Source organism: Ziziphus jujuba, chromosome 8, assembly GCF_031755915.1.
Source record: "Ziziphus jujuba cultivar Dongzao chromosome 8, ASM3175591v1".
In the NCBI taxonomy this organism is placed as follows: Eukaryota; Viridiplantae; Streptophyta; class Magnoliopsida; order Rosales; family Rhamnaceae; genus Ziziphus; species Ziziphus jujuba.
Genome location: NC_083386.1, coordinates 14,817,661 through 14,838,266, shown reverse-complemented (window position 1 = coordinate 14,838,266; position 20,606 = coordinate 14,817,661). Strand labels below are relative to the sequence as shown.

Here is a 20,606-nt window from a genome sequence, read left to right as displayed (position 1 = left end):
CTTGAGCTTTTGAACAAGAAAATTTTATTTGTTACTCTGGTTGACCATCATTGTTGGGATTCATGCTAATATGTTAATTATTAATTGGCTTATTTTATGGTTCACTTTTTCAATAGGATTTTAACTTTAAAGGAAAAAATTATTTAAATGTGGTCAATTGATGATTAACACATCAGTATGAGTTATATTGGTGATGGACATCAATGCTCGGTGCTTTTTGAACAAATCAATGTTTCAGATGGTTATCAAGACAAAGGAAATAAAACTCTATCCAAAAGGTTTGGAACATTGTAATGACCAAACAATCTTAAAGAAGAAAAGAAATCGTTTGCCCTTCTAAACGTTCAATAGTGAGCACATATGTTTGTCAGACAAATGCTTTATCAGTCAATTACCCAAAAAAGAAGAAAAGGACAAATGCTTTAACAGTCATAGGATATGACTTCTTGTATGGATTAACATAGAAGATGAAGGTGACTGACGGAAAAAAAATACCCCTCATGCTCAGCGGTCGTATAACCGGGCCACCAGGCATGCCTCTTGTTTGTTTCCCGGGAATTCATTGACATAAAAAAAACAGATCTGATTTTTCCATGGCTCTTTTGCCACGTAAGCTTCACCAAAATGCAATTATATGGAAAGTTGCCCACTACTTGGTGAGAGATAGCTATTAGACATCGTGCAAATCTAACAGCTACTGACTGTTATCCATAATGTGGTTATCAACTTCACCTACAGTACTCTTACTTCCACCGTCAATTGGTAAATCACTAGCACTTTTGACTTATTGTGTGATTAAGAAATTTATAAAAAGGGACAAGTATAAAGTCAACCCTCAACTTTATCATGGATTAAAATTAGATAGTTTAACTTCTTAAATTTATTATTTTTACTTAACCATATCATCCCAAAAATAAGTTTTACATATTAATAAACAATTAAAGGCAAGGTGGAAAATGCAAAATCAACCATGTAGAAGTAGAAATTAAGTTTGGCAATGACTTCTACAGTCGGAAGGAGATCAAATTTACAACTTGACAAGACTTTTATTTCTCAGTTACATGAGAACAACATCAATGCATTTGTCCAGATAGGAGGATCCAGTCAGTCTCCTTGGACTTTTTCGAAGGTGCTCAAACTGACAAAATTCTACAGTATGTCGATGAACGGTAGTGTTAAGAGAGAAACTGTATCTGGAAATTGCGAACTCTTCCCCCAGAACTATACAGAAGTTGTATAAGACCACTTTTTTCATATGCACAGAGATTTTTACGCATCAGCTCTCAGATGCTTCTCCAGCGAAGTACTGTCTGTGTACCATTTTCTTATAATCTGCAACATAAACATAAGTTGAAACTTGAAAGCAAACTGACAGAGGGAGAGGAAAAAACTAAAATAAAATAAAATAAGAATTCCTACCTTCCCTGTTATTCCACAATGTTGCAGCATAGCTGTTGAGAGGACTCTCTGGGTTGGGCTCTGCATTTGAAACAGTGTAGTCAAGCAAACAAGATAAAATCTAACCAGAAAAAGTAAATAAAAATTAAATCCAAGCCTTAATAAAGTGAGAGTAAGATCTCAAATTGGGAACAGCTTGCAAACCTCCTAAAAGACTTTGAATGGACAGAAGAATGGTCCTGCAATCATAAGCCGAAGACCACTTGTCCTGAGGCAACACAAAGCAAAGATTGCATCAGCCAAAGGTCATATATAAAATTAAAAATAAACAAATCTAGTTTCTCCTTTACAAGTTAATTATGCAACTTCAGAGTCATTTGACCTTGCAAAAAGTCATAGATATGTCAATAGCTTCTTCAGGGTACTCCCAAAATGTCTAAATCTATTTCTACACGGACTTTAAGCCAATTCACAAAGTTTGAGTGTTTCTTCAATTTTTTAACACCATGTTGCTATCTTAATGAATCATTTGAAGACCAAAATCAGACATGGAACAGTATCCTTGCCATTAAAATGAGTCCACATGTATATGCAGATTATCTATGCAAGTGGAATGACTGTTTCCCATTTTAACTTCATGGAGTTAGTGGCACAGGGTTATGTTGAATTTCTTTCACCAAAAATACCTGCAGTATGTCCAGACATATGTTGCCAAACTGATCAACATTAGGATGGAAGCACATGGTCTCGAACTTGACTTGTGGTGGCTTGAAAGGATAGTCCAGGGGGAAACGTAAAGAAAGTTTATAAGATAAACCTTCATACATAGTTCCTTTTCCACCCTCAATTGTGCCAATCCATGTAAAAATGCTTTGGCCTTCAGGAAAGGCTGATACTCCAAGATCTCCTGCACTCATCTGCCAGAAACAACCACTGTTAGCCATTGGATTAATTTTTTAAATTAACAATAAATCTTTTTAGAAAAATTGTATAGTTTGTATTGATGACTCAAACCAATTGAAATGATAACCAAAAAAAGATGACAGGTCCCTTATTTAAGAACTGAATAAAGAAGGACAAGAAAACATACTCAACAATCAAGGAAAATCATTTTCCCAAATCTAAACCTTTTGAATAACAATCCCAATAGCTCTTTCGTTTTATTGATTCTGAAGGATGAAATATAACAAGTTTGAAGGAGAGCATGTTTTTCCTAACTAATTAATGCACTATAAATACATATATTTAGTCGCTAAAGCTCAATCTGTACATTTAACTTACTATTATTAGTTACTGTTAGTAACTTAATTCAGACCGACTGCTTAGCAGTCATAAAACACCAGCTCAGAGCAGGAATCTAAAGACTATAATTTTATGCTTTTTAACATATTTATTCAGAGTTATCATCTTTATCATCCAAGATGCAATTTTCTACGAGTGGGTATTATTATTATTATTATTTTGAAATATACAAGTGGGGTATTATTAGTATGCTTCGAATTCCTTAACAATCACAGACACAGTTCTAAATTGAACATGAAACACCCGAAAGTGTTCGAGATGAAAGAAACTAAACCAACTGCACTTAAAAGCTATCATTTTTTCCTTTGGGAAAAAAAAAGAAAGAAGAACCAAAAAAATTATCAAGAACCAAGAAAGTCCCTTATCATTTCATGGTCCAACAGCAAACACCCACTTCGGGGGCAAAAAAAAAAAAAAAAAATTGACAATAAATAATAAATAAGAGAGAAAGAGAGAGAGGAAATGAAAAGAGCAACTGGGATTTCAGTAGAAAAAAGCAACATACCATGAGGGACATCAATTCTTTCTGAAGCCTGCAACAGGAAGTTACCCAGATACAAAAAAGAAAAAAAAAAAAAAAAAACAGTGAAACCCATATTCCAAAATCCAAATTTTTTTCTTTTCCTGAAATTTTCTAACGAACCAAACAAGGAACTGGAAAAAAAAAAAAAAAAAAAAGAAGTAAAAGATGTAGAGGGGAATTGACCTCTGAGAGACAGAGGTAGTATCGACGGTGTTGAGAGAAGCCGCCGGCTGCTTGGCCAGAGCGGCAGGAGTAAAACGCTGATGGTGGTCCTGCGTGATCGACGAGTTGTCGGACGTCGTATTGGGTCGGACCTCCATTTGCTCACGACGATCAAGAGAGGACCCAATCCGATCAAGAGATAAAGCTAGTCAACGGCCCTGATTCAATCAAATCAATCTTCCGAAAACACGGTGGGCTGTGGTGGTGGACTTTGGTGGTGGTGGACTTTGGTGGTGGTGGGGATGAAGGCGGGCTTGTCTTTCTCTTTTTCTATTACTTTCTTTTATTTTATTTAATTTTTTGGGTGCTCATTGAGATTGTAATGCTTCCATCATTTGAGTTGGGTTTTGGATTGCGATGCCCCCTTATAATTATATTCATTCTTAATTATTAATTTATCAGTTATTACAATAATTATCTCATTATATTCTCTCTCTTTTCTCTTTTTTTTTTTCTTTTTTTTTTTTTGGGTTTGGTGAAAAGTGATATAATATTGTTTTTATTACTTTAAAAAAATATATTTAATAAAATCATGGATATATTATAAAGAGGGGACTTGAGTTTTTTTTTTTTTTGTTTTTTTAATTGAAAGAATTTGTCTTAAATTAATTAAAAGTATTAATAGCTTGGCTTTTCAATTGGAAAAAAAAACAAAGAAAAAAAAAAGTTTTGGTATTGATTAAAATGGCATCTTTAAAATAGTGTCAATATGTCTATTGGGGATCTCTTTTTTTTTTTTTTTTTTTTAAGGGGATAAGCTTATCAAAGTTCCAATCTACCATCATGTATACTTTAAAAATATACAATGAGTGTATGTTAAACTTATCACAAAATTATATATCTATATATATATATATATATATATATATTAAATATCTTGAATTTTTTAAAATTATTGTAGTTAAACTAATTGAATTTTTTTCTAAAAAAATAAAAAATGAAAATTGCATGGTTTTTTTTAAAGAAAAAATAAAATTACATTTATATTAATTTTGTTTTTAAATATGGCTTTAATCATAAAGTATTAATTCCTAATTAATAATTAAAATAATCTCAAGATTTCTACAAAACTATATATTGAAGAAAAAAATAATAAGCAAAAAATATATATATATCTAATGACTAAAATGTAATATTTAAAAACTCAATTATCCGAACCAAAAGTAGAATAACCAATTTTTTTTAATTAAAAAGAATAACGACTACTAACCATATCTAAGTGGGGTAAAATATGATTATAAAAGATATTAACTTGAGTTTTTTATTCTATTTTTTTAAATATTAAATTAATATTACATAGAAAAATGAAATTCAAAAACCTTGGGGCTACGCCTCAACATGGTTCCGTATTGAATTGCATGCAACTTAGCATTGCGAGGATTCCATATTGCAGAAACTATTAACATATTTTTCAATCCAAAAATTTGATAAGTAACTATACTATAAATCTTATAAACTCCACATATATAATCATTGCCCATTACTTTTGTGTTCCTGTAATACCCATTCAAAGTTTATTTTATTTTATTACATGGGTCTATTTTATTTTATTTTCATATTTCAATGAATGGATTCAATTTCTAGAATGGGTTTGGAGCGGAGTTAAAAAAGGGGGGAAAAAAAAAAGCAAAAAAGAAAAAAGAAGAAGATTATGTGGGAAGGGTCACCTATGTGTTTAGGTGTTTAGATTAAAAATGTGTGCCTTCAATCTCCACCACTCAGTATCAATGGCAAAATCAGCTTCAGCTAAACATCGAATCTTCTTGTCATCTGTTGAACAAAGAAAAAGAAAAAGGAAGGGGGGGGGGGGGGGGGGGGGGGGGGGGGGGGGGGGGCGGTGGCGGGGGAAGAACAATTTCCAAGCTCTTCATGTTTTGCCATGAATGGGGTTCTTTCCAAATGCTCATAGCACTTTCTACATGAAAACTAATTGAAAGTAACAATACACACCCTAAGTAGAGTGGTGAGCTGAAGATGTGGCTAGGTGGTGAGAAATTGTGTTGGCCACATTTTGATTATAGGTTTGATTGCAAACAAGTATACAAAAAAGATGAAATAATTAGTGGAAATGGAAGTTTTAATTGGTATTCATAATGATTTTAATAGTAGATAAATGTAAAACAAATTATGCTTAGATGGTAGACTCCTACTATATATAAGATTAAAAGGAAATATCAATTTTAACAAATGAAGTTTATACCAATATAAAGATAATTACACAGTATAGGTCACAACTGAATTGGCAAGTGCCATGTTTTTTTTATCTTTTCTTGTTCAGGTTTAATTTTATAACAAAACGACAATATCAATAATTATGAATAAAAAAAAAAAAACAACACAAAAATAATTACCATCTAGATCTTTTTTTTTTCCTTGTAAAAGGTAAAAACAAAAATAAAAACAATAGAAAAGAAAAGTAGAGTTACTTTCATAGCATTTATAGTTGAGGTTAGAGTTACTTTGAAACCAAGCATTAATAGTTTGAGGTTATTTTGGTGTGCTTTGGGCTTTCTGAACACAGTCAAAATTGTGTGCTTTTTTTTTGGGGTGAATAAGTTTTCTGCCGTTTATCCTCCCTAATATAGATATTAACTTGCAACTTAGTAACTAATTTCAAAACAATTGGCACTTCATGTTGTGTTTGGAAGATAAATTAAACCCAAAAAGAAGCAATAAAAACAAGCACCTTTACTCTGCAACTTGTAAACAAACTTGAATATTTTTTATAAAGGAAACACATATATGGCAAAAAAAGGCACACAATGTCACGTAAGCAAACTACTATTGAGTAAAAAAATAGCGAAGGAATAATAATATTTTTTCTTTATATAGTATTTTTTATGTATTAGAGTACAAGCTTTAGTCCCATATATTTATGTATATATCGTTTCTCAGTTTACTTCTGGACCCAGGACTCCACCAGAGAGGACCATCAAAAACACTATTTTATAGAAGTCTGCTTTTCTGTTTTTGTTCTTCAGCACTTGGAACTGTTCCACATCTTTCTAGACAATAGGCTGCCAATCACTTTACAAACATCAATTTCTCCCAAAATTATCCTCATATATATATATATATATATATACACATATATTATAATTTGCAAAGGAAAGCAAAGATAATATTGGAATATGGAATTTGCCTAAATAGATCAATGCAGCTTCACTGGGAATATTTTCCGATGAAAGGTTAATGAGGGTATTTCATTTTTGTTAAACACAAGAAAAATGTTTCTTCAAAAAAAAAAAAAAAAAAAAAAAAAAAGAAAAAAGAAAAAAGAAAAAAAGTAACTTAATAAAAATGTAGATCACAATATATCAGATATGTAGTAGAGAAAAAATCGTTTGAAATCCTGCTCACCATTGTTGCTGACATATATATACTATTTGTCTCAACCATGTATCATGTACAAAAGAATTTACACCAAAAAATAAAATAAAAGAAAATAAAAGAAAATATATAAGGTAGCTAGCAACAATTGCTCCAACTTTTTATTATTATTATTATTATTTTTTCCCTACTTTCCAAACGAAAATTCAGACATATTAAGGCTAATTTCTTGGCTGGCACCACTACTAGCAGGTTGTGGTGCTGAGGTTGGTTCATGGAACTGCATCCCTTCATCGTCACTGCCATTGTTTCCACGGTTGCTCCGGGATGGTGTTTGATCTTCATTGTTGAAGTAATCGTAATTCTCAAAGGCTGGGTTTCTTGGTGATGCATTCAAGCTATCCGCGGTGCTGCTTCGATAATTGCGCAACAGATGGACAGGGGACATGCCATGGGTTGGGGTTGCAGGCCTACTTGAGAATGGGGTGTTTGCTTCTGAAACTCTGTTGCCTGTCTTGTAATTCTTTTTTGCTGTTTTGTGCCAGTGTCTCAGTGCTGCTGCTACTCTCTCATTGAAAATGGTTGGTTTCATGTTGGTTCCCATCTGTGAAAATAAAAGAAAACCCTTTTTGTTTTGAGTAAAGAATAACTGTGATTTTCTCTTTGGGATTGGTTTAGTGGGGTGGAAAGAAAATAAAGAGTTTTTTGGATGATCACCTGGGTTACTAGAGCATAGAGGGGCAAAGTCACATAACTGCATAAAATTTGAATGATGACCCTGAGGAAATTTTCCCAATGTTGTTTTTGTTTGAGTTAGCAAAAATTCTTCATGAAAAATATGGGTTTTTGATGAGTTTCTTAAATTGATATGACTCACCCCATTGAGATTCTGATTGCAATATCTTCAGTTCGCTTGTGGAAGCATGAATGTATGGTAAATTCATACTGAAGGAGACAAAAAGAATGAATTAGGATTACACACTTCAGCACATAAACATATACATGCATACATACATACATACATGCATGCATGCACACATACATCATAAAATTAGCTAACTGAGTAGAAACACTTACAGTACTCCATGCAAAGAACGCTAGTTGAAATGCATTCTGCAATGACCAAAAAGAAATCACAGAGAAATGAGAATAATTAGACGCCAAAAAAAAAAATCCACAAAAGGATATGCATAGTAATATAAATAAGTACCTGAAAAAGAACAAAGTGAATGAGAAAGAGCATGAAACGAGGGTTTCCGAACCAGAAGAGGTCATCACCTGGCTTAACCAATGGTGCACCCTTCACCACATCCCCTGTTTCCAGAATCCTGACTCCCATCTTTGTTATGATCACTTGTAGTTTAGCTCCCACCAATAAGATTATCTGCAAAATGTTCATTACCAATGACCATCTGTGGTACTTCCAATACCCAAGATTTATGCAACAGAGGAATCGATCTCTCAGAAACATGCTAATATTTGAATTTTGTATGTTGTATTGGGCTTACAATTAAAGGGATAAATGGCAGCCATAGATAAGAGTAGATTCCTGTCCAAATACAGTAATTTATTGGTCAATGAATGATATGGGAGTTCATCAAAACATTTCCAAATGAGCAAGCACAATCTAGCTAAGTCATTTTTAATAAACTTTTTTCTCTCCAAATTTCTAAGGAGTCTAGCAAGACAAAGATAAGAATTATGCTATAAGAATAATAGTAGCACTAACAGAGTTGGCTTACCATATGTGTTAGACAGCAGGAACAACACTGCAGAGAACCATATGATTGGACTGCAAACATCGATGAAGTAAGTTTAGGATGTATAAAAAAGGCGGTTCATTCATTGATTAAGGAAAACTAATGCCTTCATAAATCTTATTAAGAGCACCAACCTAATTGCAACAACAACTTTGAAATCCTCTTCAAGTGATCTGCTAATGTATTTACGAAAATCGAATACGCGTTCGTTATCTGGAGCCAAATGTGCCTGAAATTAGAAATCAACAATTTTTTTGCCCCAGTTATTTAGTGTAAGCTTTCAGCCTTTTACCATGTTTATTAAAATAAAAAAACAAAAAACTGGACCTCTTATTTGAACATACCATGATAAATCCATGTCTCAGCGTCAGGTAATCAGTCTTAGTGACTGAACCAAAGAATTGTCTGAAGAAACATACCTGAAGAAATAAATCATCTTTTATAAGACTTACCAAACTTAGGCTCCCAGAAAACAATATAGGTATACTTTTCTGCATACTCAAACTCAAAACACATGAAATGCAGAAACCAAATTGATAATGAAACCATCGGAGAGATAACAAATTCCAGATTCTCATTTGGAAAGTTTCCTTCCCTTTATACTCAGAATTATAACCCACAAAAAATATAATGGTTATGCAACATGCTAGGTTATTCCAATCCCAGATAGTTCTAGCAAGTACCAACTTCAAGTACTTTTGCTATGGAATTGTGGCAGTGTAATGTTGTCAAAGTAAAAAAAGTGACAATATTTAACATATTATTGTTGTGCTTACAATCCAAAGGGAAACAGTTGACTTGCTCCAAGCGTGTAAATGCCTGCGACCAAAAGATGTATCCCTTGCAAACCTAAACCTCTCTGGGTCTGCAACACAAAATTGCTTTCGTTACAGCATAAAACATTATAAATGTTTTTCATTAATTATATATTCCATGAAGTGCATTTGAATATGATTTCAAAATTAAAATTTTTTTAGGAAGCAACATCATTATGAGGCATGAAAAAAGGGGTCAACGTTACAGATGAAAAGTCTAATCCTGTGTGGACAGAATATAATAAATTAATTCAGAAAACTGTGCTCTTGAAAAGGCAAGTTCCTTGTGACCCCTTTTTCAACATGTCCTAATACTCTGGAAGTCAAATAACATATTTTCACAAAACTAGAAAGATGGGTTAATATAGGTAAAATAAATTTTATATGAATCTAAGGAACCATATAGAGTTAATCTGATATAAAATTAATTGTGTAAATGTATACACAAATAAAAAAATAAAAATAAAAGAAATAACTATGAGCCAATATTACATGACTCAAAAACTAAAACTCTTGTAAAGCGGAAAAATAGCTAATTAGACAGATGGACCCCATCCAGCTTTAAAGAGGAGGAAAAATAGGTACCATTCTGGTATTTGTATTCTAATGTACTTGTTTCTTCCTCCCAACCCTTCCATTTTCTCATCTGCAAATGCAGATCCACTAAGCTGTAATAAGTAAACAGAGAGAGAAAGAGCACCAAACATACATAATATATATATATATATATATATATATGTATTCTGAATTAATTTACCTTAGTTCTTCCCAAAGCCAAGGTAGCAATGCAGTAGAGAACATGAGAAACTGCTAACACAAAGATGAATATATGGAGCTGGTGAATCCCATAGGCAGTCACAAAGGCCACTTGTCCCTACACCAACAACATTAATATATTGTTATTCCAACTTTGTACTTAATTTCCAACTATATATACACCTTTCAAAAATTATCTTATTGAGTTTTTTTTCTTTTTTTTGGTCCAGAATTGTCTGGAAAAACGTCACACATAATTTAAAACTTTTTTGTTCATTCCTTACCTTTTCAGCACATTTATCATATCCTTTGGTAGCCAAGCTTCTCCGAGCACCGAAACCAGAGCCTAAAAACTCATTAAGTTTTCGGCCTTCGTGGTCATCACTACTAGTCTCTTCGCCACTCTTATCGCAGGGAAGCCAAGTGGCAGCAACACTCTTTGATATACATATACCAGAAATCAGATCTTGTCCCACTGTTAGGAGCAAGGAGATGAATCCCAACAGCATAAGCTCTTCAAAAAAAATAAATAAATAAACCCAAGTCAGGCTTTGAACCAGCAATAACGAAAACAAAAACAAAAATATAGAGGAAAAAAAAAAAAAAGAAGATAAATTGTAAAGATAAGGCACTTAAAGTTTTACCTGCTTTGATCTTTTCAAGTGCTTCATAAAGAGCTTTCTTCCTTTTTTTTGTTAGCCACTGAAAATGGTACGAAAGAAGAAACAAATTGCTTAGAAAGAAAATTCTGAAAACAAGTTTCATCATTTTTATTTTTTTTTTTTGGGGTCCGGCATTAAAAGAAAAAGGAAAAAAAGAAAAAAAAAATCACGTTTTTTCTGTTTTTGGGTTTTGAAAACAAACATTTCTTCAAGACCAACAAAACAAGTCCATACTTGTTACCGAAAAGGAACTAGATTTAGCTGCGAAATTGATGATAATAAATTATATATCTTTATATATATATATATATATATATAAAATTATATACATATATTACCTTCCCAACAAGATGAATTAGATGTTCAATGAAGATGGATATAACAAGTATCACAAAGCAGACCACAGCAACCGCCCATGTTGATGTTTCCTCCAATGTACGCTCTTTCACTTCCTCTGCCATTATCAAAGCTTTTTTTTTTTTTTCTTCTCTTCTCTAAATGATCAAAAATAGAACTACAATAAACAAAAAAATGAATTGCAAATTCTTTAATAGATATTGCAGTGATATATTATATGATCCTAGAAATATAAATTTGTATGTATATATATAACTATATATTTGAGTACAAAGTTGTAGGTCTTATATTGCTTAAAACTGAAAGCCGACTGCCAAGAAACAACCGGTCGACCAAGTGGCAGAATTCAAGACTTTGACTTTTCAAAGTAGTTGTCACTCTCAAGAAGAAAAATATTCAAGCATGTCAAGCTTTCTTGGAAGACTTTCTTTCGAAAAAAGATCAATTTAGAATAAAAATATATATATCTATAAAAGCTGCTCATGATGAGCCTACCCTGTATAATTAATGAGTTGTGTGATATTTAGATTCATAGAGAAAAAAATAAAAATAAAAAAAACAAATAAAGAAATAAAAGCCGTGTCATAATTAGAAACGACTTTTATACGTAATTTAATCAACCGAACAATATCTTTTTTTATTCCAGACAAATAAGCAATTTTTCTTAAACATAACATGCAATATTCTAAACTGTCATATGTTGAAAATTACATATTAATATTTTTTCCATTGGAAAGAAGTTGATGACACATTGTTTGTTAAATACAGAATTAATTCCGGGTCAATTTTGACTTGAGCAAAGATATATTATATTTAAATATAACTAATAATATATATGTTTTAATGTTTATATAACTTTAGAATACATCTTCTTGGTCCACGTTTTAAAATTTAGTTTTCATTGTCTTTTTATAGATTTTATTACTTAAATATAATAAATTATCTACATATATATGTATGTATATATGCGTTCGTCATAAAAAATTTTTACTCATCATAAATATTTTTTTTATCAAGAAAATTATCTGAAAATCCATCCCACCAATATTTATGGTAAATAATACATTCCGCCAACATCAACATTGATGTGATGTGTCACTGGCCAATCTGGAACAAACGTATTAGAATTATTTTATACATTATTTAATATGTATGCATGACTATAGACTATAGTTTAACCATCAATTTTTCTTTTTTTTTTTTGGCCCAAAATTATTGTACTGTTTAGAAGGTTGATTTGTTAATTAACCCTTTCTTTACTCAGTTTACTTCAAGTCATAAAAATGGTTTCTAGATTTTCTTTTTATATACATGGAAATTTCATTATCCTAACCAAATTAACAATATAATGTAAAAAAATTCTTTAGTTTACGAAGAAAAAAATAGAAAGTTCTTCTCAGCCACAAAATTCAACCTACAAATAAAAAATTTATAACCTTCAAGATTAATATTTTTGTCCTCAAGTGGTAGCAATTACCGGCCGGTGATTTAGCTACGACGACCTAACAATAATATATACTAAATTGTTTGTCATAAATGTGTTTCAAAGACAAAATGGTTTCAATCTACAGAGACAAAATTTATACCACTATTTGTTTTTTTTTTTTTTTTTTTTTTTTTGGGGACTTTTAGAAGGTTTTCGACAAATGTTATATCAATGAAATATGTAGATTTTTCCTTCCAAAAATAACACTTTTTTTTTTCCAAATTTTATTCTTATTATTTCCTAATAGTAATAATATCAAAACTATAAGACTGTTATAACGTTGAATTTGCAAGTGACCCAATAGTCTCTGAAAATTCCTCAAGAAGGACACATCACCAGACGCCACTATTGAATAGCCATATGTCCCTATACCAAGTCGTCCACCTATATATAAAGGGTAATGAAAAGTCCCTTCAATTAACGTTCAAGTTTTAGACCACCCACGCAATTTTTTCTTTTGCATTTTCAGCAGGGTAAGTTCCTATCTAAACACGTTTGGAAGTTATTGGTTCAGTGGATATATATGGTTATGGTAGACCATGCCAAAGGCAGTTCTAGCTACCATGTCTTTTTTATTAATTAAACCAAGAAAATAATTAAAATGGATATTATATATTTTTTGATGGGTAAAAAAGGGACATATATGATTAGGTAATTAAACTCGATAGGGAACTAATCTGGTCCACATATCTAAGTGATTTATAAGTTTTGAATGCCTATAAAAAAGACTTCTCAAATTGACTGCAGTCTGCGGTTAAGATGGACAACTTAAGTTTGTCTGTTGGTTTATAAGTTCAACATATATTTATATATGAAAATTCTGTTTATGCAAGATTTCGGAATAAAATTAAAGTTTTGGAACATTTTATTATACTATTCTATTTTTTTTTATTATTGGAATATTTTAAAAATTGAAGTTTAAAAATTGCATCTATGGTATGTATATCTCTTTTACTAAATTTTACCTTGCTAGATTTAAACATATATGTGTAAATATAATTTTAATGATTTACTATTAAACGAAGTTTAAAAATATAAACAATTTAATAGCCAATAATAAAGATTTTTTTATGGAAAAGTCAAACAAATCCTAATAGTAAATGATTCTATATATATATATATATATATAAACAATTATATGTTGACCTTATTGATGTAAAAAGTGTTAAAAAACTATTACTTATCCAAGCAGATTTTTAATTTTAAATTATTTATGAGAGGTATCACCTATATAACACATGTTATGTTAGCACCGATCTTAACTTATGTTAGAAACATGTTCACAAGGGTGATCATATATAATTCTATTCTAGAAAAAAAGTAGGATATAAAATTACCGAAAATTTCATATATTTCTTTTCTTTGCCTCATTTAGTATTCGATTATATAAGTGTATAATTTATTATAATAACAAATGTGTGGATCAAAAAGTAACTTCAGAAAGAGATATATGTCTTTGACCAAAATAATAATAATAACAATAATAATAATAGTAATAATAAAGAGATATATGTCTAGGAAAAAAATAATAATAATAAGGATGTATGCAAGAAGGGCCCTATTGCTTAATTTGAGAACTGCCATTTCCAAGTTGCATCTTGCCAATTGAACAGGTAGTAGTAGCACATAGGGACTGACGCGGATCCAGGGGGATCAATATGGCCATGCGCCTCCCAATTTTTTTAAAAGGTCCTTACTATATTATATACACACTTTATTACTTTTTTGAAGACACTCTTACAATTAAATATGATTTTTGACTTTTTCTAAATAAACCTTTACTCTCATATATATTTTACAATTATATAACAATTCACTTATCGATTTTTTTGTATCTACAAATAAGTTTAACAAAATTAGCACTAAAATATTTCTTCTTCTTCTTTTTTTTTTTTTTTAAATTTTTGTTCTAAGAACAATAATAATAACAAATATATATATATAGTTCTTTAATGATTAGGTCTGAAATGATCAACATGGTACAGTCCAAAAATATAAAAAAAAAAAAAATCAACTATTGGATTTTAAAGAATCACACAAACGGTTCAGATTCTTCATTGTCACAAGTGGAAAAAAATTTGCTTGACAAAAAACATTCCTTTAACATTTTCAGTATTCCTTTTCTTCCTCTCACACCACTGTTGCACCTAGACCTCACCATTTAAAATATATATATATATATATATATATATATATAAAGAAGTTTACTTGAATATTATTTATAAAGGATACACATATATGACTAAAAAAGACGCACAATGTCATGTAAGCAAACCTACTATTGAGTGAAAAAATAGCAAAGGGATGATAATATTTTTTTTCTTTATAGTATTTTTTTATGTATTAGAATACAAGCATTAGTCCCATATATGTATGCATATATCGTTTCTTTGTTTACTTCTGGACCCAGGACTCCACCAGAGAGGACTATCAAAAACAGTATTTTATAGAATTCTGCTCTTCTGCTTTTGTTCTTCAGCACTTGGAATTATTCCACATCTTTCTAGACAAAAGGGAAGCAAAGATCATATATGGAATATGGAATTTGCCGAGAAAGATCATTGCAGCGTCACTAGGAATATTTTCCTGTGAAAGGTTAATGAGTGCATTTCATTTTTGTTAAACACAAGAAAAATGTTTCTTCAACAAAAAAAGAAAAAGAAAAAGGAAGGAACTTATTAAAAATGTAGATCACAATATATCAAATATGTACTAGAAAAAAAATCATTTGAAATCCTGCTCACCATTGTTGCTTACATATATGTACATATGTATATGTGTCTCAACCATGTATGATGTACAAAAGAATATACACCAAAAAATAAAATAAAAGAAAAAATATAAGGTAGCTAGCAACACTTGCTCCAACTTCTTTTTATTATTATTATTTTTTTTTCCTACTTTCCAAACGAAAATTCAGACATACTAATGCTAATTTCTTGGCTGGCATGATTACTAGCAGGCTGTGGTGCTGAGGTTGGTTCATGGAACTGCATCCCTTCATCGTCACTGCCATTGTTTCCACGGTTGCTCGGGGATAGTGTTTGATCTTCATTCTTCAAGTAATTATAGTTCTCCAAGTTTGAGTTTCTTGGTGATGCATTCAAGCTATCCGCGGTGCTGCTTCGATAATTGTGCAACAGATGAACAGGGGACATGCCATGGGTTGGAGTTGCAGGCCTACTTGAGAATGGTGTGTTTGCTTCTGAAACTCTGTTGCTTTCCTTGTAATTCTTTTTTGCTGTTTTTTTCCAGTTTTTCAGTGCCGCTGCTATTTTTTCATTGAAAATGGTTGGTTTCATGTTGGTTCCCATCTGTGAAAATCAAAGAAAACCCTTTTTGTTTTGAGTAAATAATAACTGGGATTTTCTCTCTAGGATTGGTTTAGTGGAGTGGAACGAAAATAAAGAGTTTTTTGGATGATCACCTGGGTTACTAGAGCATAGAGGGGCAAAGTCACATAACTGCATAAAATTTGAATGATGACCCTGAGGAAATTTTCCCAATGTTGTTTTCGTTTGAGTTAGCAAAAATTCTTCATGAAATCATTTGAATATGAAAAATTCTCAAAATATGGGTTTTTGATGAGTTTCTTAAATTGATATGACTCACCCCATTGAGATTCTGATTACAATATCTTCAGTTCGCTTGTGGAAGCATGAAAATATGCTTTTAGATGCATACTGAAGGAGACAAAAAGAATGAATTAGGATTACACACTTCAGCAATAAACATGTACATGCATGCATGCACACATACATCATAAAATTAGCTAACTGAGTAGAAACACTTACAGTACTCCATGCAAAGAAGGCTAGTTGAAATGCATTCTGCAATGACCAAAGAGAAATCACAGAGAAATGAGAATAATCAGGCACCAAAAAAAAAAAAATTATTTCCACAAAAGTATATGCATAGTAATATAAATAAGTACCTGAAAAAGAACAAAGTGAATGAGAAAGAGCATGAAACGAGGGCTTCCGAACCAGAAGAGGTCATCACCTGGCTTAACCAAAGGTTCACCCTTCACCACATCCCCTGTTTCCAGAATCCTGACTCCCATCTTTGTTATGATCACTTGTAGTTTAGCTCCCACCAATAAGATTATCTGCAAAATGTTCATTACCAATGACCATCTGTGGTACTTCCAATACCCAAGATTTATGCAACAGAGGAATCGATCTCTCAGAAACATGCCAATATTTGAATTTTGTATGTTGTATTGGGCTTACAATTAAAGGGATAAATGGCAGCCATAGATAAGAGTAGATTCCTGTCCAAATACAGTAATTTATTGGTCAATGAATGATATGAGAGTACATCAAAACATTTCCAAATGAGCAAGCACAATCTAGCTAAGTCATTTTTAATAAACTTTTTTCTCTTCAAATTTCTAAGGAGTCTAGCAAGACAAAGATAAGAATTATGCTATTAGAATAATAGTAGCACTAACAGAGTTGGCTTACCATATGTGTTAGACAGCAGGAACAACACTGCAGAGAACCATATGATTGGACTGCAAACATCGATGAAGTAAAGTTTAGGATGTATAAAAAAGGCAGTTCATTCATTGATTAAGGAAAACTAATGTCTTTATACATCTTATTAAGAGCACCGACCTAATTGTAACAACAACTTTGAATTCCTCTTCAAGTGATCTGCTAATGTATTTACGAAAATCAAATCTGCCTTCATTTTCTGGAGCCAAATGTGCCTGAAATTAGAAATCAATAATTTTTTAGCCCCAATTATTTAGTGTAAGCTTTGAATTCAGCCTTATACCATGTTTATTAAAATAAAAAAACAAAAAACTGGACTTCTTATTTGAACATACCATGATAAATCCATGTCTCAGCGTCAGGTAATCAGTCTTAGTGACTGAACCAAAGAATTGTCTGAAGAAACATACCTGAAGAAATAAATCATCTTTTATTAGACTTACCAAACTTAGGCTCCCAGAAAACAATATAGGTATACTTTTCTGCCATGTACTCAAACTCAAATACATGAAATGCAGAAACCAAATTGATAATGAAACCATCGGAGAGATAACAAATTCTAGATTCTCATTTGGAAAGTTTCCTTCCCTTTATACTCAGAATTATAACCCACAAAAAATATAATGGTTATGCAACATGCTAGGTTATTCCAATCCCAGATAGTTCTAGCAAGTACCAACTTCAAGTACTTTTGTTATGGAATTGTGGCAGTGAAATGTTGTCAAAGTAAAAAAAGTGACAATATTTAACATATTATTGTTGTGCTTACAATCCAAAGGGAAACAGTTGACTTGCTCCAAGCGTGCAAATGCCTGCGACCAAAAGATGTATCCCTTGCAAACCTAAACCTCTCTGGGTCTGCAACACAAAATTGCTTTCGTTTCAGCATAAAACATTATAAATGGTTTGCATTAATTATATATTCCATGAAGTGCATTTGAATATGATTTCAAAATTAAAATTTTTTTAGGAAGCAACATCATTATGAGGCATGAAAAAAGGGGTCAACGTTACAGATGAAAAGGCTAATCCTGTGTGGGCAGAATATAATAAATTAATTCAGAAAATTGTACTCTAAAAAAGAAAAGTTCCTCGTGACCTTTTTTCAACATGTCCTAATACTGTCGAAGTCAAATAACATGTCCTTACAAAACTAGATAGATGGGTTGATACACAGACACACATATAAATATATATATATATATATATACACACATAGCTAAGCTTAAATAAGTTTTTTAATATGAAAACTGACATGAGATTTTTTTTTTTTATTCTTTGAATGGCATTAAGTGTTAAAATTTAAAAGTATATTTATTATTAATCAAATTTCAATATAACATATTTTTCTAAATATGATTTTAATATGTTATTAAATTTATATTTAATTATTTTTTGAATTTTAAAACTTAATTTTTAATATGATTCAATAGTTATCAAGGATAAATCTTAATTTAATAAAGTATGATGGATTTTACTTGAGACTGATTATATATAAAGAGTAAAACTTTATATGGGCAAAATAAATTTTATATAAATCTAATGAACTATATAGAATATATATACACTTATAGAAAATAAAAATAAAAATAGAAGAAATAACTATGAGCCAATATTACATGACTCAAAAACTAAAACTCTTGTAAAGCGGAAAAATAGCTAATTAGACGGATGGACCCCATTCAGATTTAAAGAGGAGGAAAAATAGGTACCATTCTGGTATTTGTATTCTAATGTCTTTGTTTCTTCCTCCCAACCCTTCCATCTTTTCATCTGCAAATGCAGATCCACAAAGCTGTAATAAATAAACAGAGAGAGAAAGAGAACACCATACATATTATATATATATATATATATTCTGAATTAATTTACCTTAGTTCTTCCCAAAGCCAACGTAGCAATGCAGTAGAGAACATGAAAAACTGCTAACACAAAGATGAAAATATGGAGCTGGTGAATCGCATAGGCAGTCACAAAGGCCACTTGTCCCTACACCAACAACATCAATATATTATTCCAACGATATATACCCCTTTCAAAACCAAACCCGATTTATTTATTTATATATTTATTATCATTTTTTTCTAAATCCAGCATACTTAACATAGCAAATCTAGAGTGTACATGCACAAAATTCTCTTATTGATTTTTTTTTTTTTTTGGGGTCCAGAATTGTCCGGAAAAACGTCACACATAATTTAAAACTTTTTTGTTCACTCCTTACATTTTCAGCACATTTATCATATCCTTTGGTAGCCAAGCTTCTCCGAGCACCGAAACCAGAGCCTAAAAACTCATTAAGTTTTCGGCCTTTCTTGACATCACTACTAGTCTCTTCGCCACTCTTATCGCAGGGAAGCCAAGTGGTAGCAACACTCTTTGATATACATATACCAGAAATCAGATCTTGTCCCACTGTTAGGAGCAAGGAGATGAATCCCAACAGCATAAGCTCTTCAAAAACAAAAGAAAAAATAAACCCAAGTCAGGCTTTGAACTAGCAATAACGAAACCAAAAACAAAAATAAAGAGAAAGTTAAAAAAGAAAATATAAATTGTAAAGATAAGGTACTTAAAGTTTTACCTGCTTTGATCTTTTCAAGTGCTTCATAAAGAGCTTTCTTCTTTTTTTTTGTTAACCACTGAAAATGGTACAAAAGAAGAAACAAATTGCTTAGAAATAAAATTCTGAAAATAAGTTTCAGCTTCTGTTTTTTTGGGTCTGGCATTAAAAGAACAAGGAAAAAAAAAAAATCACGTTTTTTTCTGTTTTGGGTTTTGAAAACAAACATTTCTTTAAGACCAACAAAATAAGTCCATAAATTTGTGACCCAAAAAGAACTAGATTTAGGTGCGAAATTGATAATAATAAATTATATATCTTTATATATATATATATATATATCTATATATATATTACCTCCCCAACAAGGTGAATTAGATGTTCAATGAAGATGGATATAACAAGTATCACAAAGCAGACCACAGCAACTGCCCATGTTGATGTTTCCTCCAATGTACGCTCTTTCACTTTCTCATCCATTATCAAAGCTTTTTTTTGGCTTTTCTCTAAATGAGCAAAAGTAAAACTACGATAAACAAAAAATGAATTGCAAATTCTTTAATAGATATTGCAGTGATATATTATATGGTCCTAGAACTATAAATTTGTATGTGTATATATAACTAGCACAAAGTTGTAGGTCTTTTATTGCTGAAAAGTGAAAGCCTACAACCAAGGAACAACTGGTCGATCAAGTGGAAGAATTCAAGACTTTGACTTTTCAAAGTAGTTGTCACTCTCAAGAAGAAAGAAATTCAAGCATATCAAGCTTTTTTGGAAGACTTTACTTCGAGAAAAGATTGATGGTGAAATAAAAATATATAATATTAAATATATATATATATATATATATAAAAGCTTCTCATGAGCCTACCCTATATATATATATATATATATATATATGTATGATAAATTGATTAGTTGTTTGATACT

The 20,606-nt window shown here is 31.2% G+C and overlaps 3 protein-coding genes across 4 annotated transcripts; all 3 read right to left on the bottom strand.

The window, feature by feature from the left end:
- Positions 1-957: 957 nt before the first annotated feature.
- On the bottom strand, positions 958-3,809 carry LOC107413667 (uncharacterized). Of its 2 annotated transcripts, XM_016021678.4 has the most exons (6): positions 3,407-3,809; positions 3,206-3,233; positions 2,085-2,315; positions 1,603-1,666; positions 1,420-1,479; positions 958-1,332 (listed from the first exon to the last, which is right to left on the bottom strand). In XM_016021678.4, exons 1-6 carry the CDS (start codon positions 3,541-3,543, stop codon positions 1,277-1,279), a joined length of 576 nt encoding a protein of 191 aa, XP_015877164.3. In that variant the 5' UTR covers positions 3,544-3,809; the 3' UTR covers positions 958-1,276. The 2 variants fall into 2 exon arrangements, with proteins under 2 accessions (XP_015877164.3, XP_060676021.1); XM_060820038.1 differs by lacking the exon at positions 3,206-3,233 and having other exon boundaries at positions 3,407-3,541.
- Positions 3,810-6,776: 2,967 nt separating this feature from the next.
- On the bottom strand, positions 6,777-11,377 carry LOC125418232 (MLO-like protein 6). Its single transcript, XM_048470067.2, has 15 exons — positions 11,107-11,377; positions 10,751-10,808; positions 10,391-10,620; positions 10,108-10,224; positions 9,936-9,996; positions 9,312-9,400; positions 8,880-8,954; positions 8,670-8,764; positions 8,518-8,567; positions 8,284-8,324; positions 7,986-8,159; positions 7,853-7,888; positions 7,653-7,720; positions 7,493-7,553; positions 6,777-7,379 (listed from the first exon to the last, which is right to left on the bottom strand). Exons 1-15 carry the CDS (start codon positions 11,227-11,229, stop codon positions 6,963-6,965), a joined length of 1,695 nt encoding a protein of 564 aa, XP_048326024.2. The 5' UTR covers positions 11,230-11,377; the 3' UTR covers positions 6,777-6,962.
- Positions 11,378-15,286: 3,909 nt separating this feature from the next.
- On the bottom strand, positions 15,287-20,288 carry LOC107413671 (MLO-like protein 6). Its single transcript, XM_048470066.2, has 15 exons — positions 20,031-20,288; positions 19,695-19,752; positions 19,335-19,564; positions 18,983-19,099; positions 18,823-18,883; positions 17,880-17,968; positions 17,446-17,520; positions 17,231-17,325; positions 17,078-17,127; positions 16,844-16,884; positions 16,546-16,719; positions 16,406-16,441; positions 16,224-16,294; positions 16,039-16,099; positions 15,287-15,925 (listed from the first exon to the last, which is right to left on the bottom strand). Exons 1-15 carry the CDS (start codon positions 20,151-20,153, stop codon positions 15,509-15,511), a joined length of 1,698 nt encoding a protein of 565 aa, XP_048326023.2. The 5' UTR covers positions 20,154-20,288; the 3' UTR covers positions 15,287-15,508.
- Between the last annotated feature and the right edge of the window lie 318 nt (positions 20,289-20,606).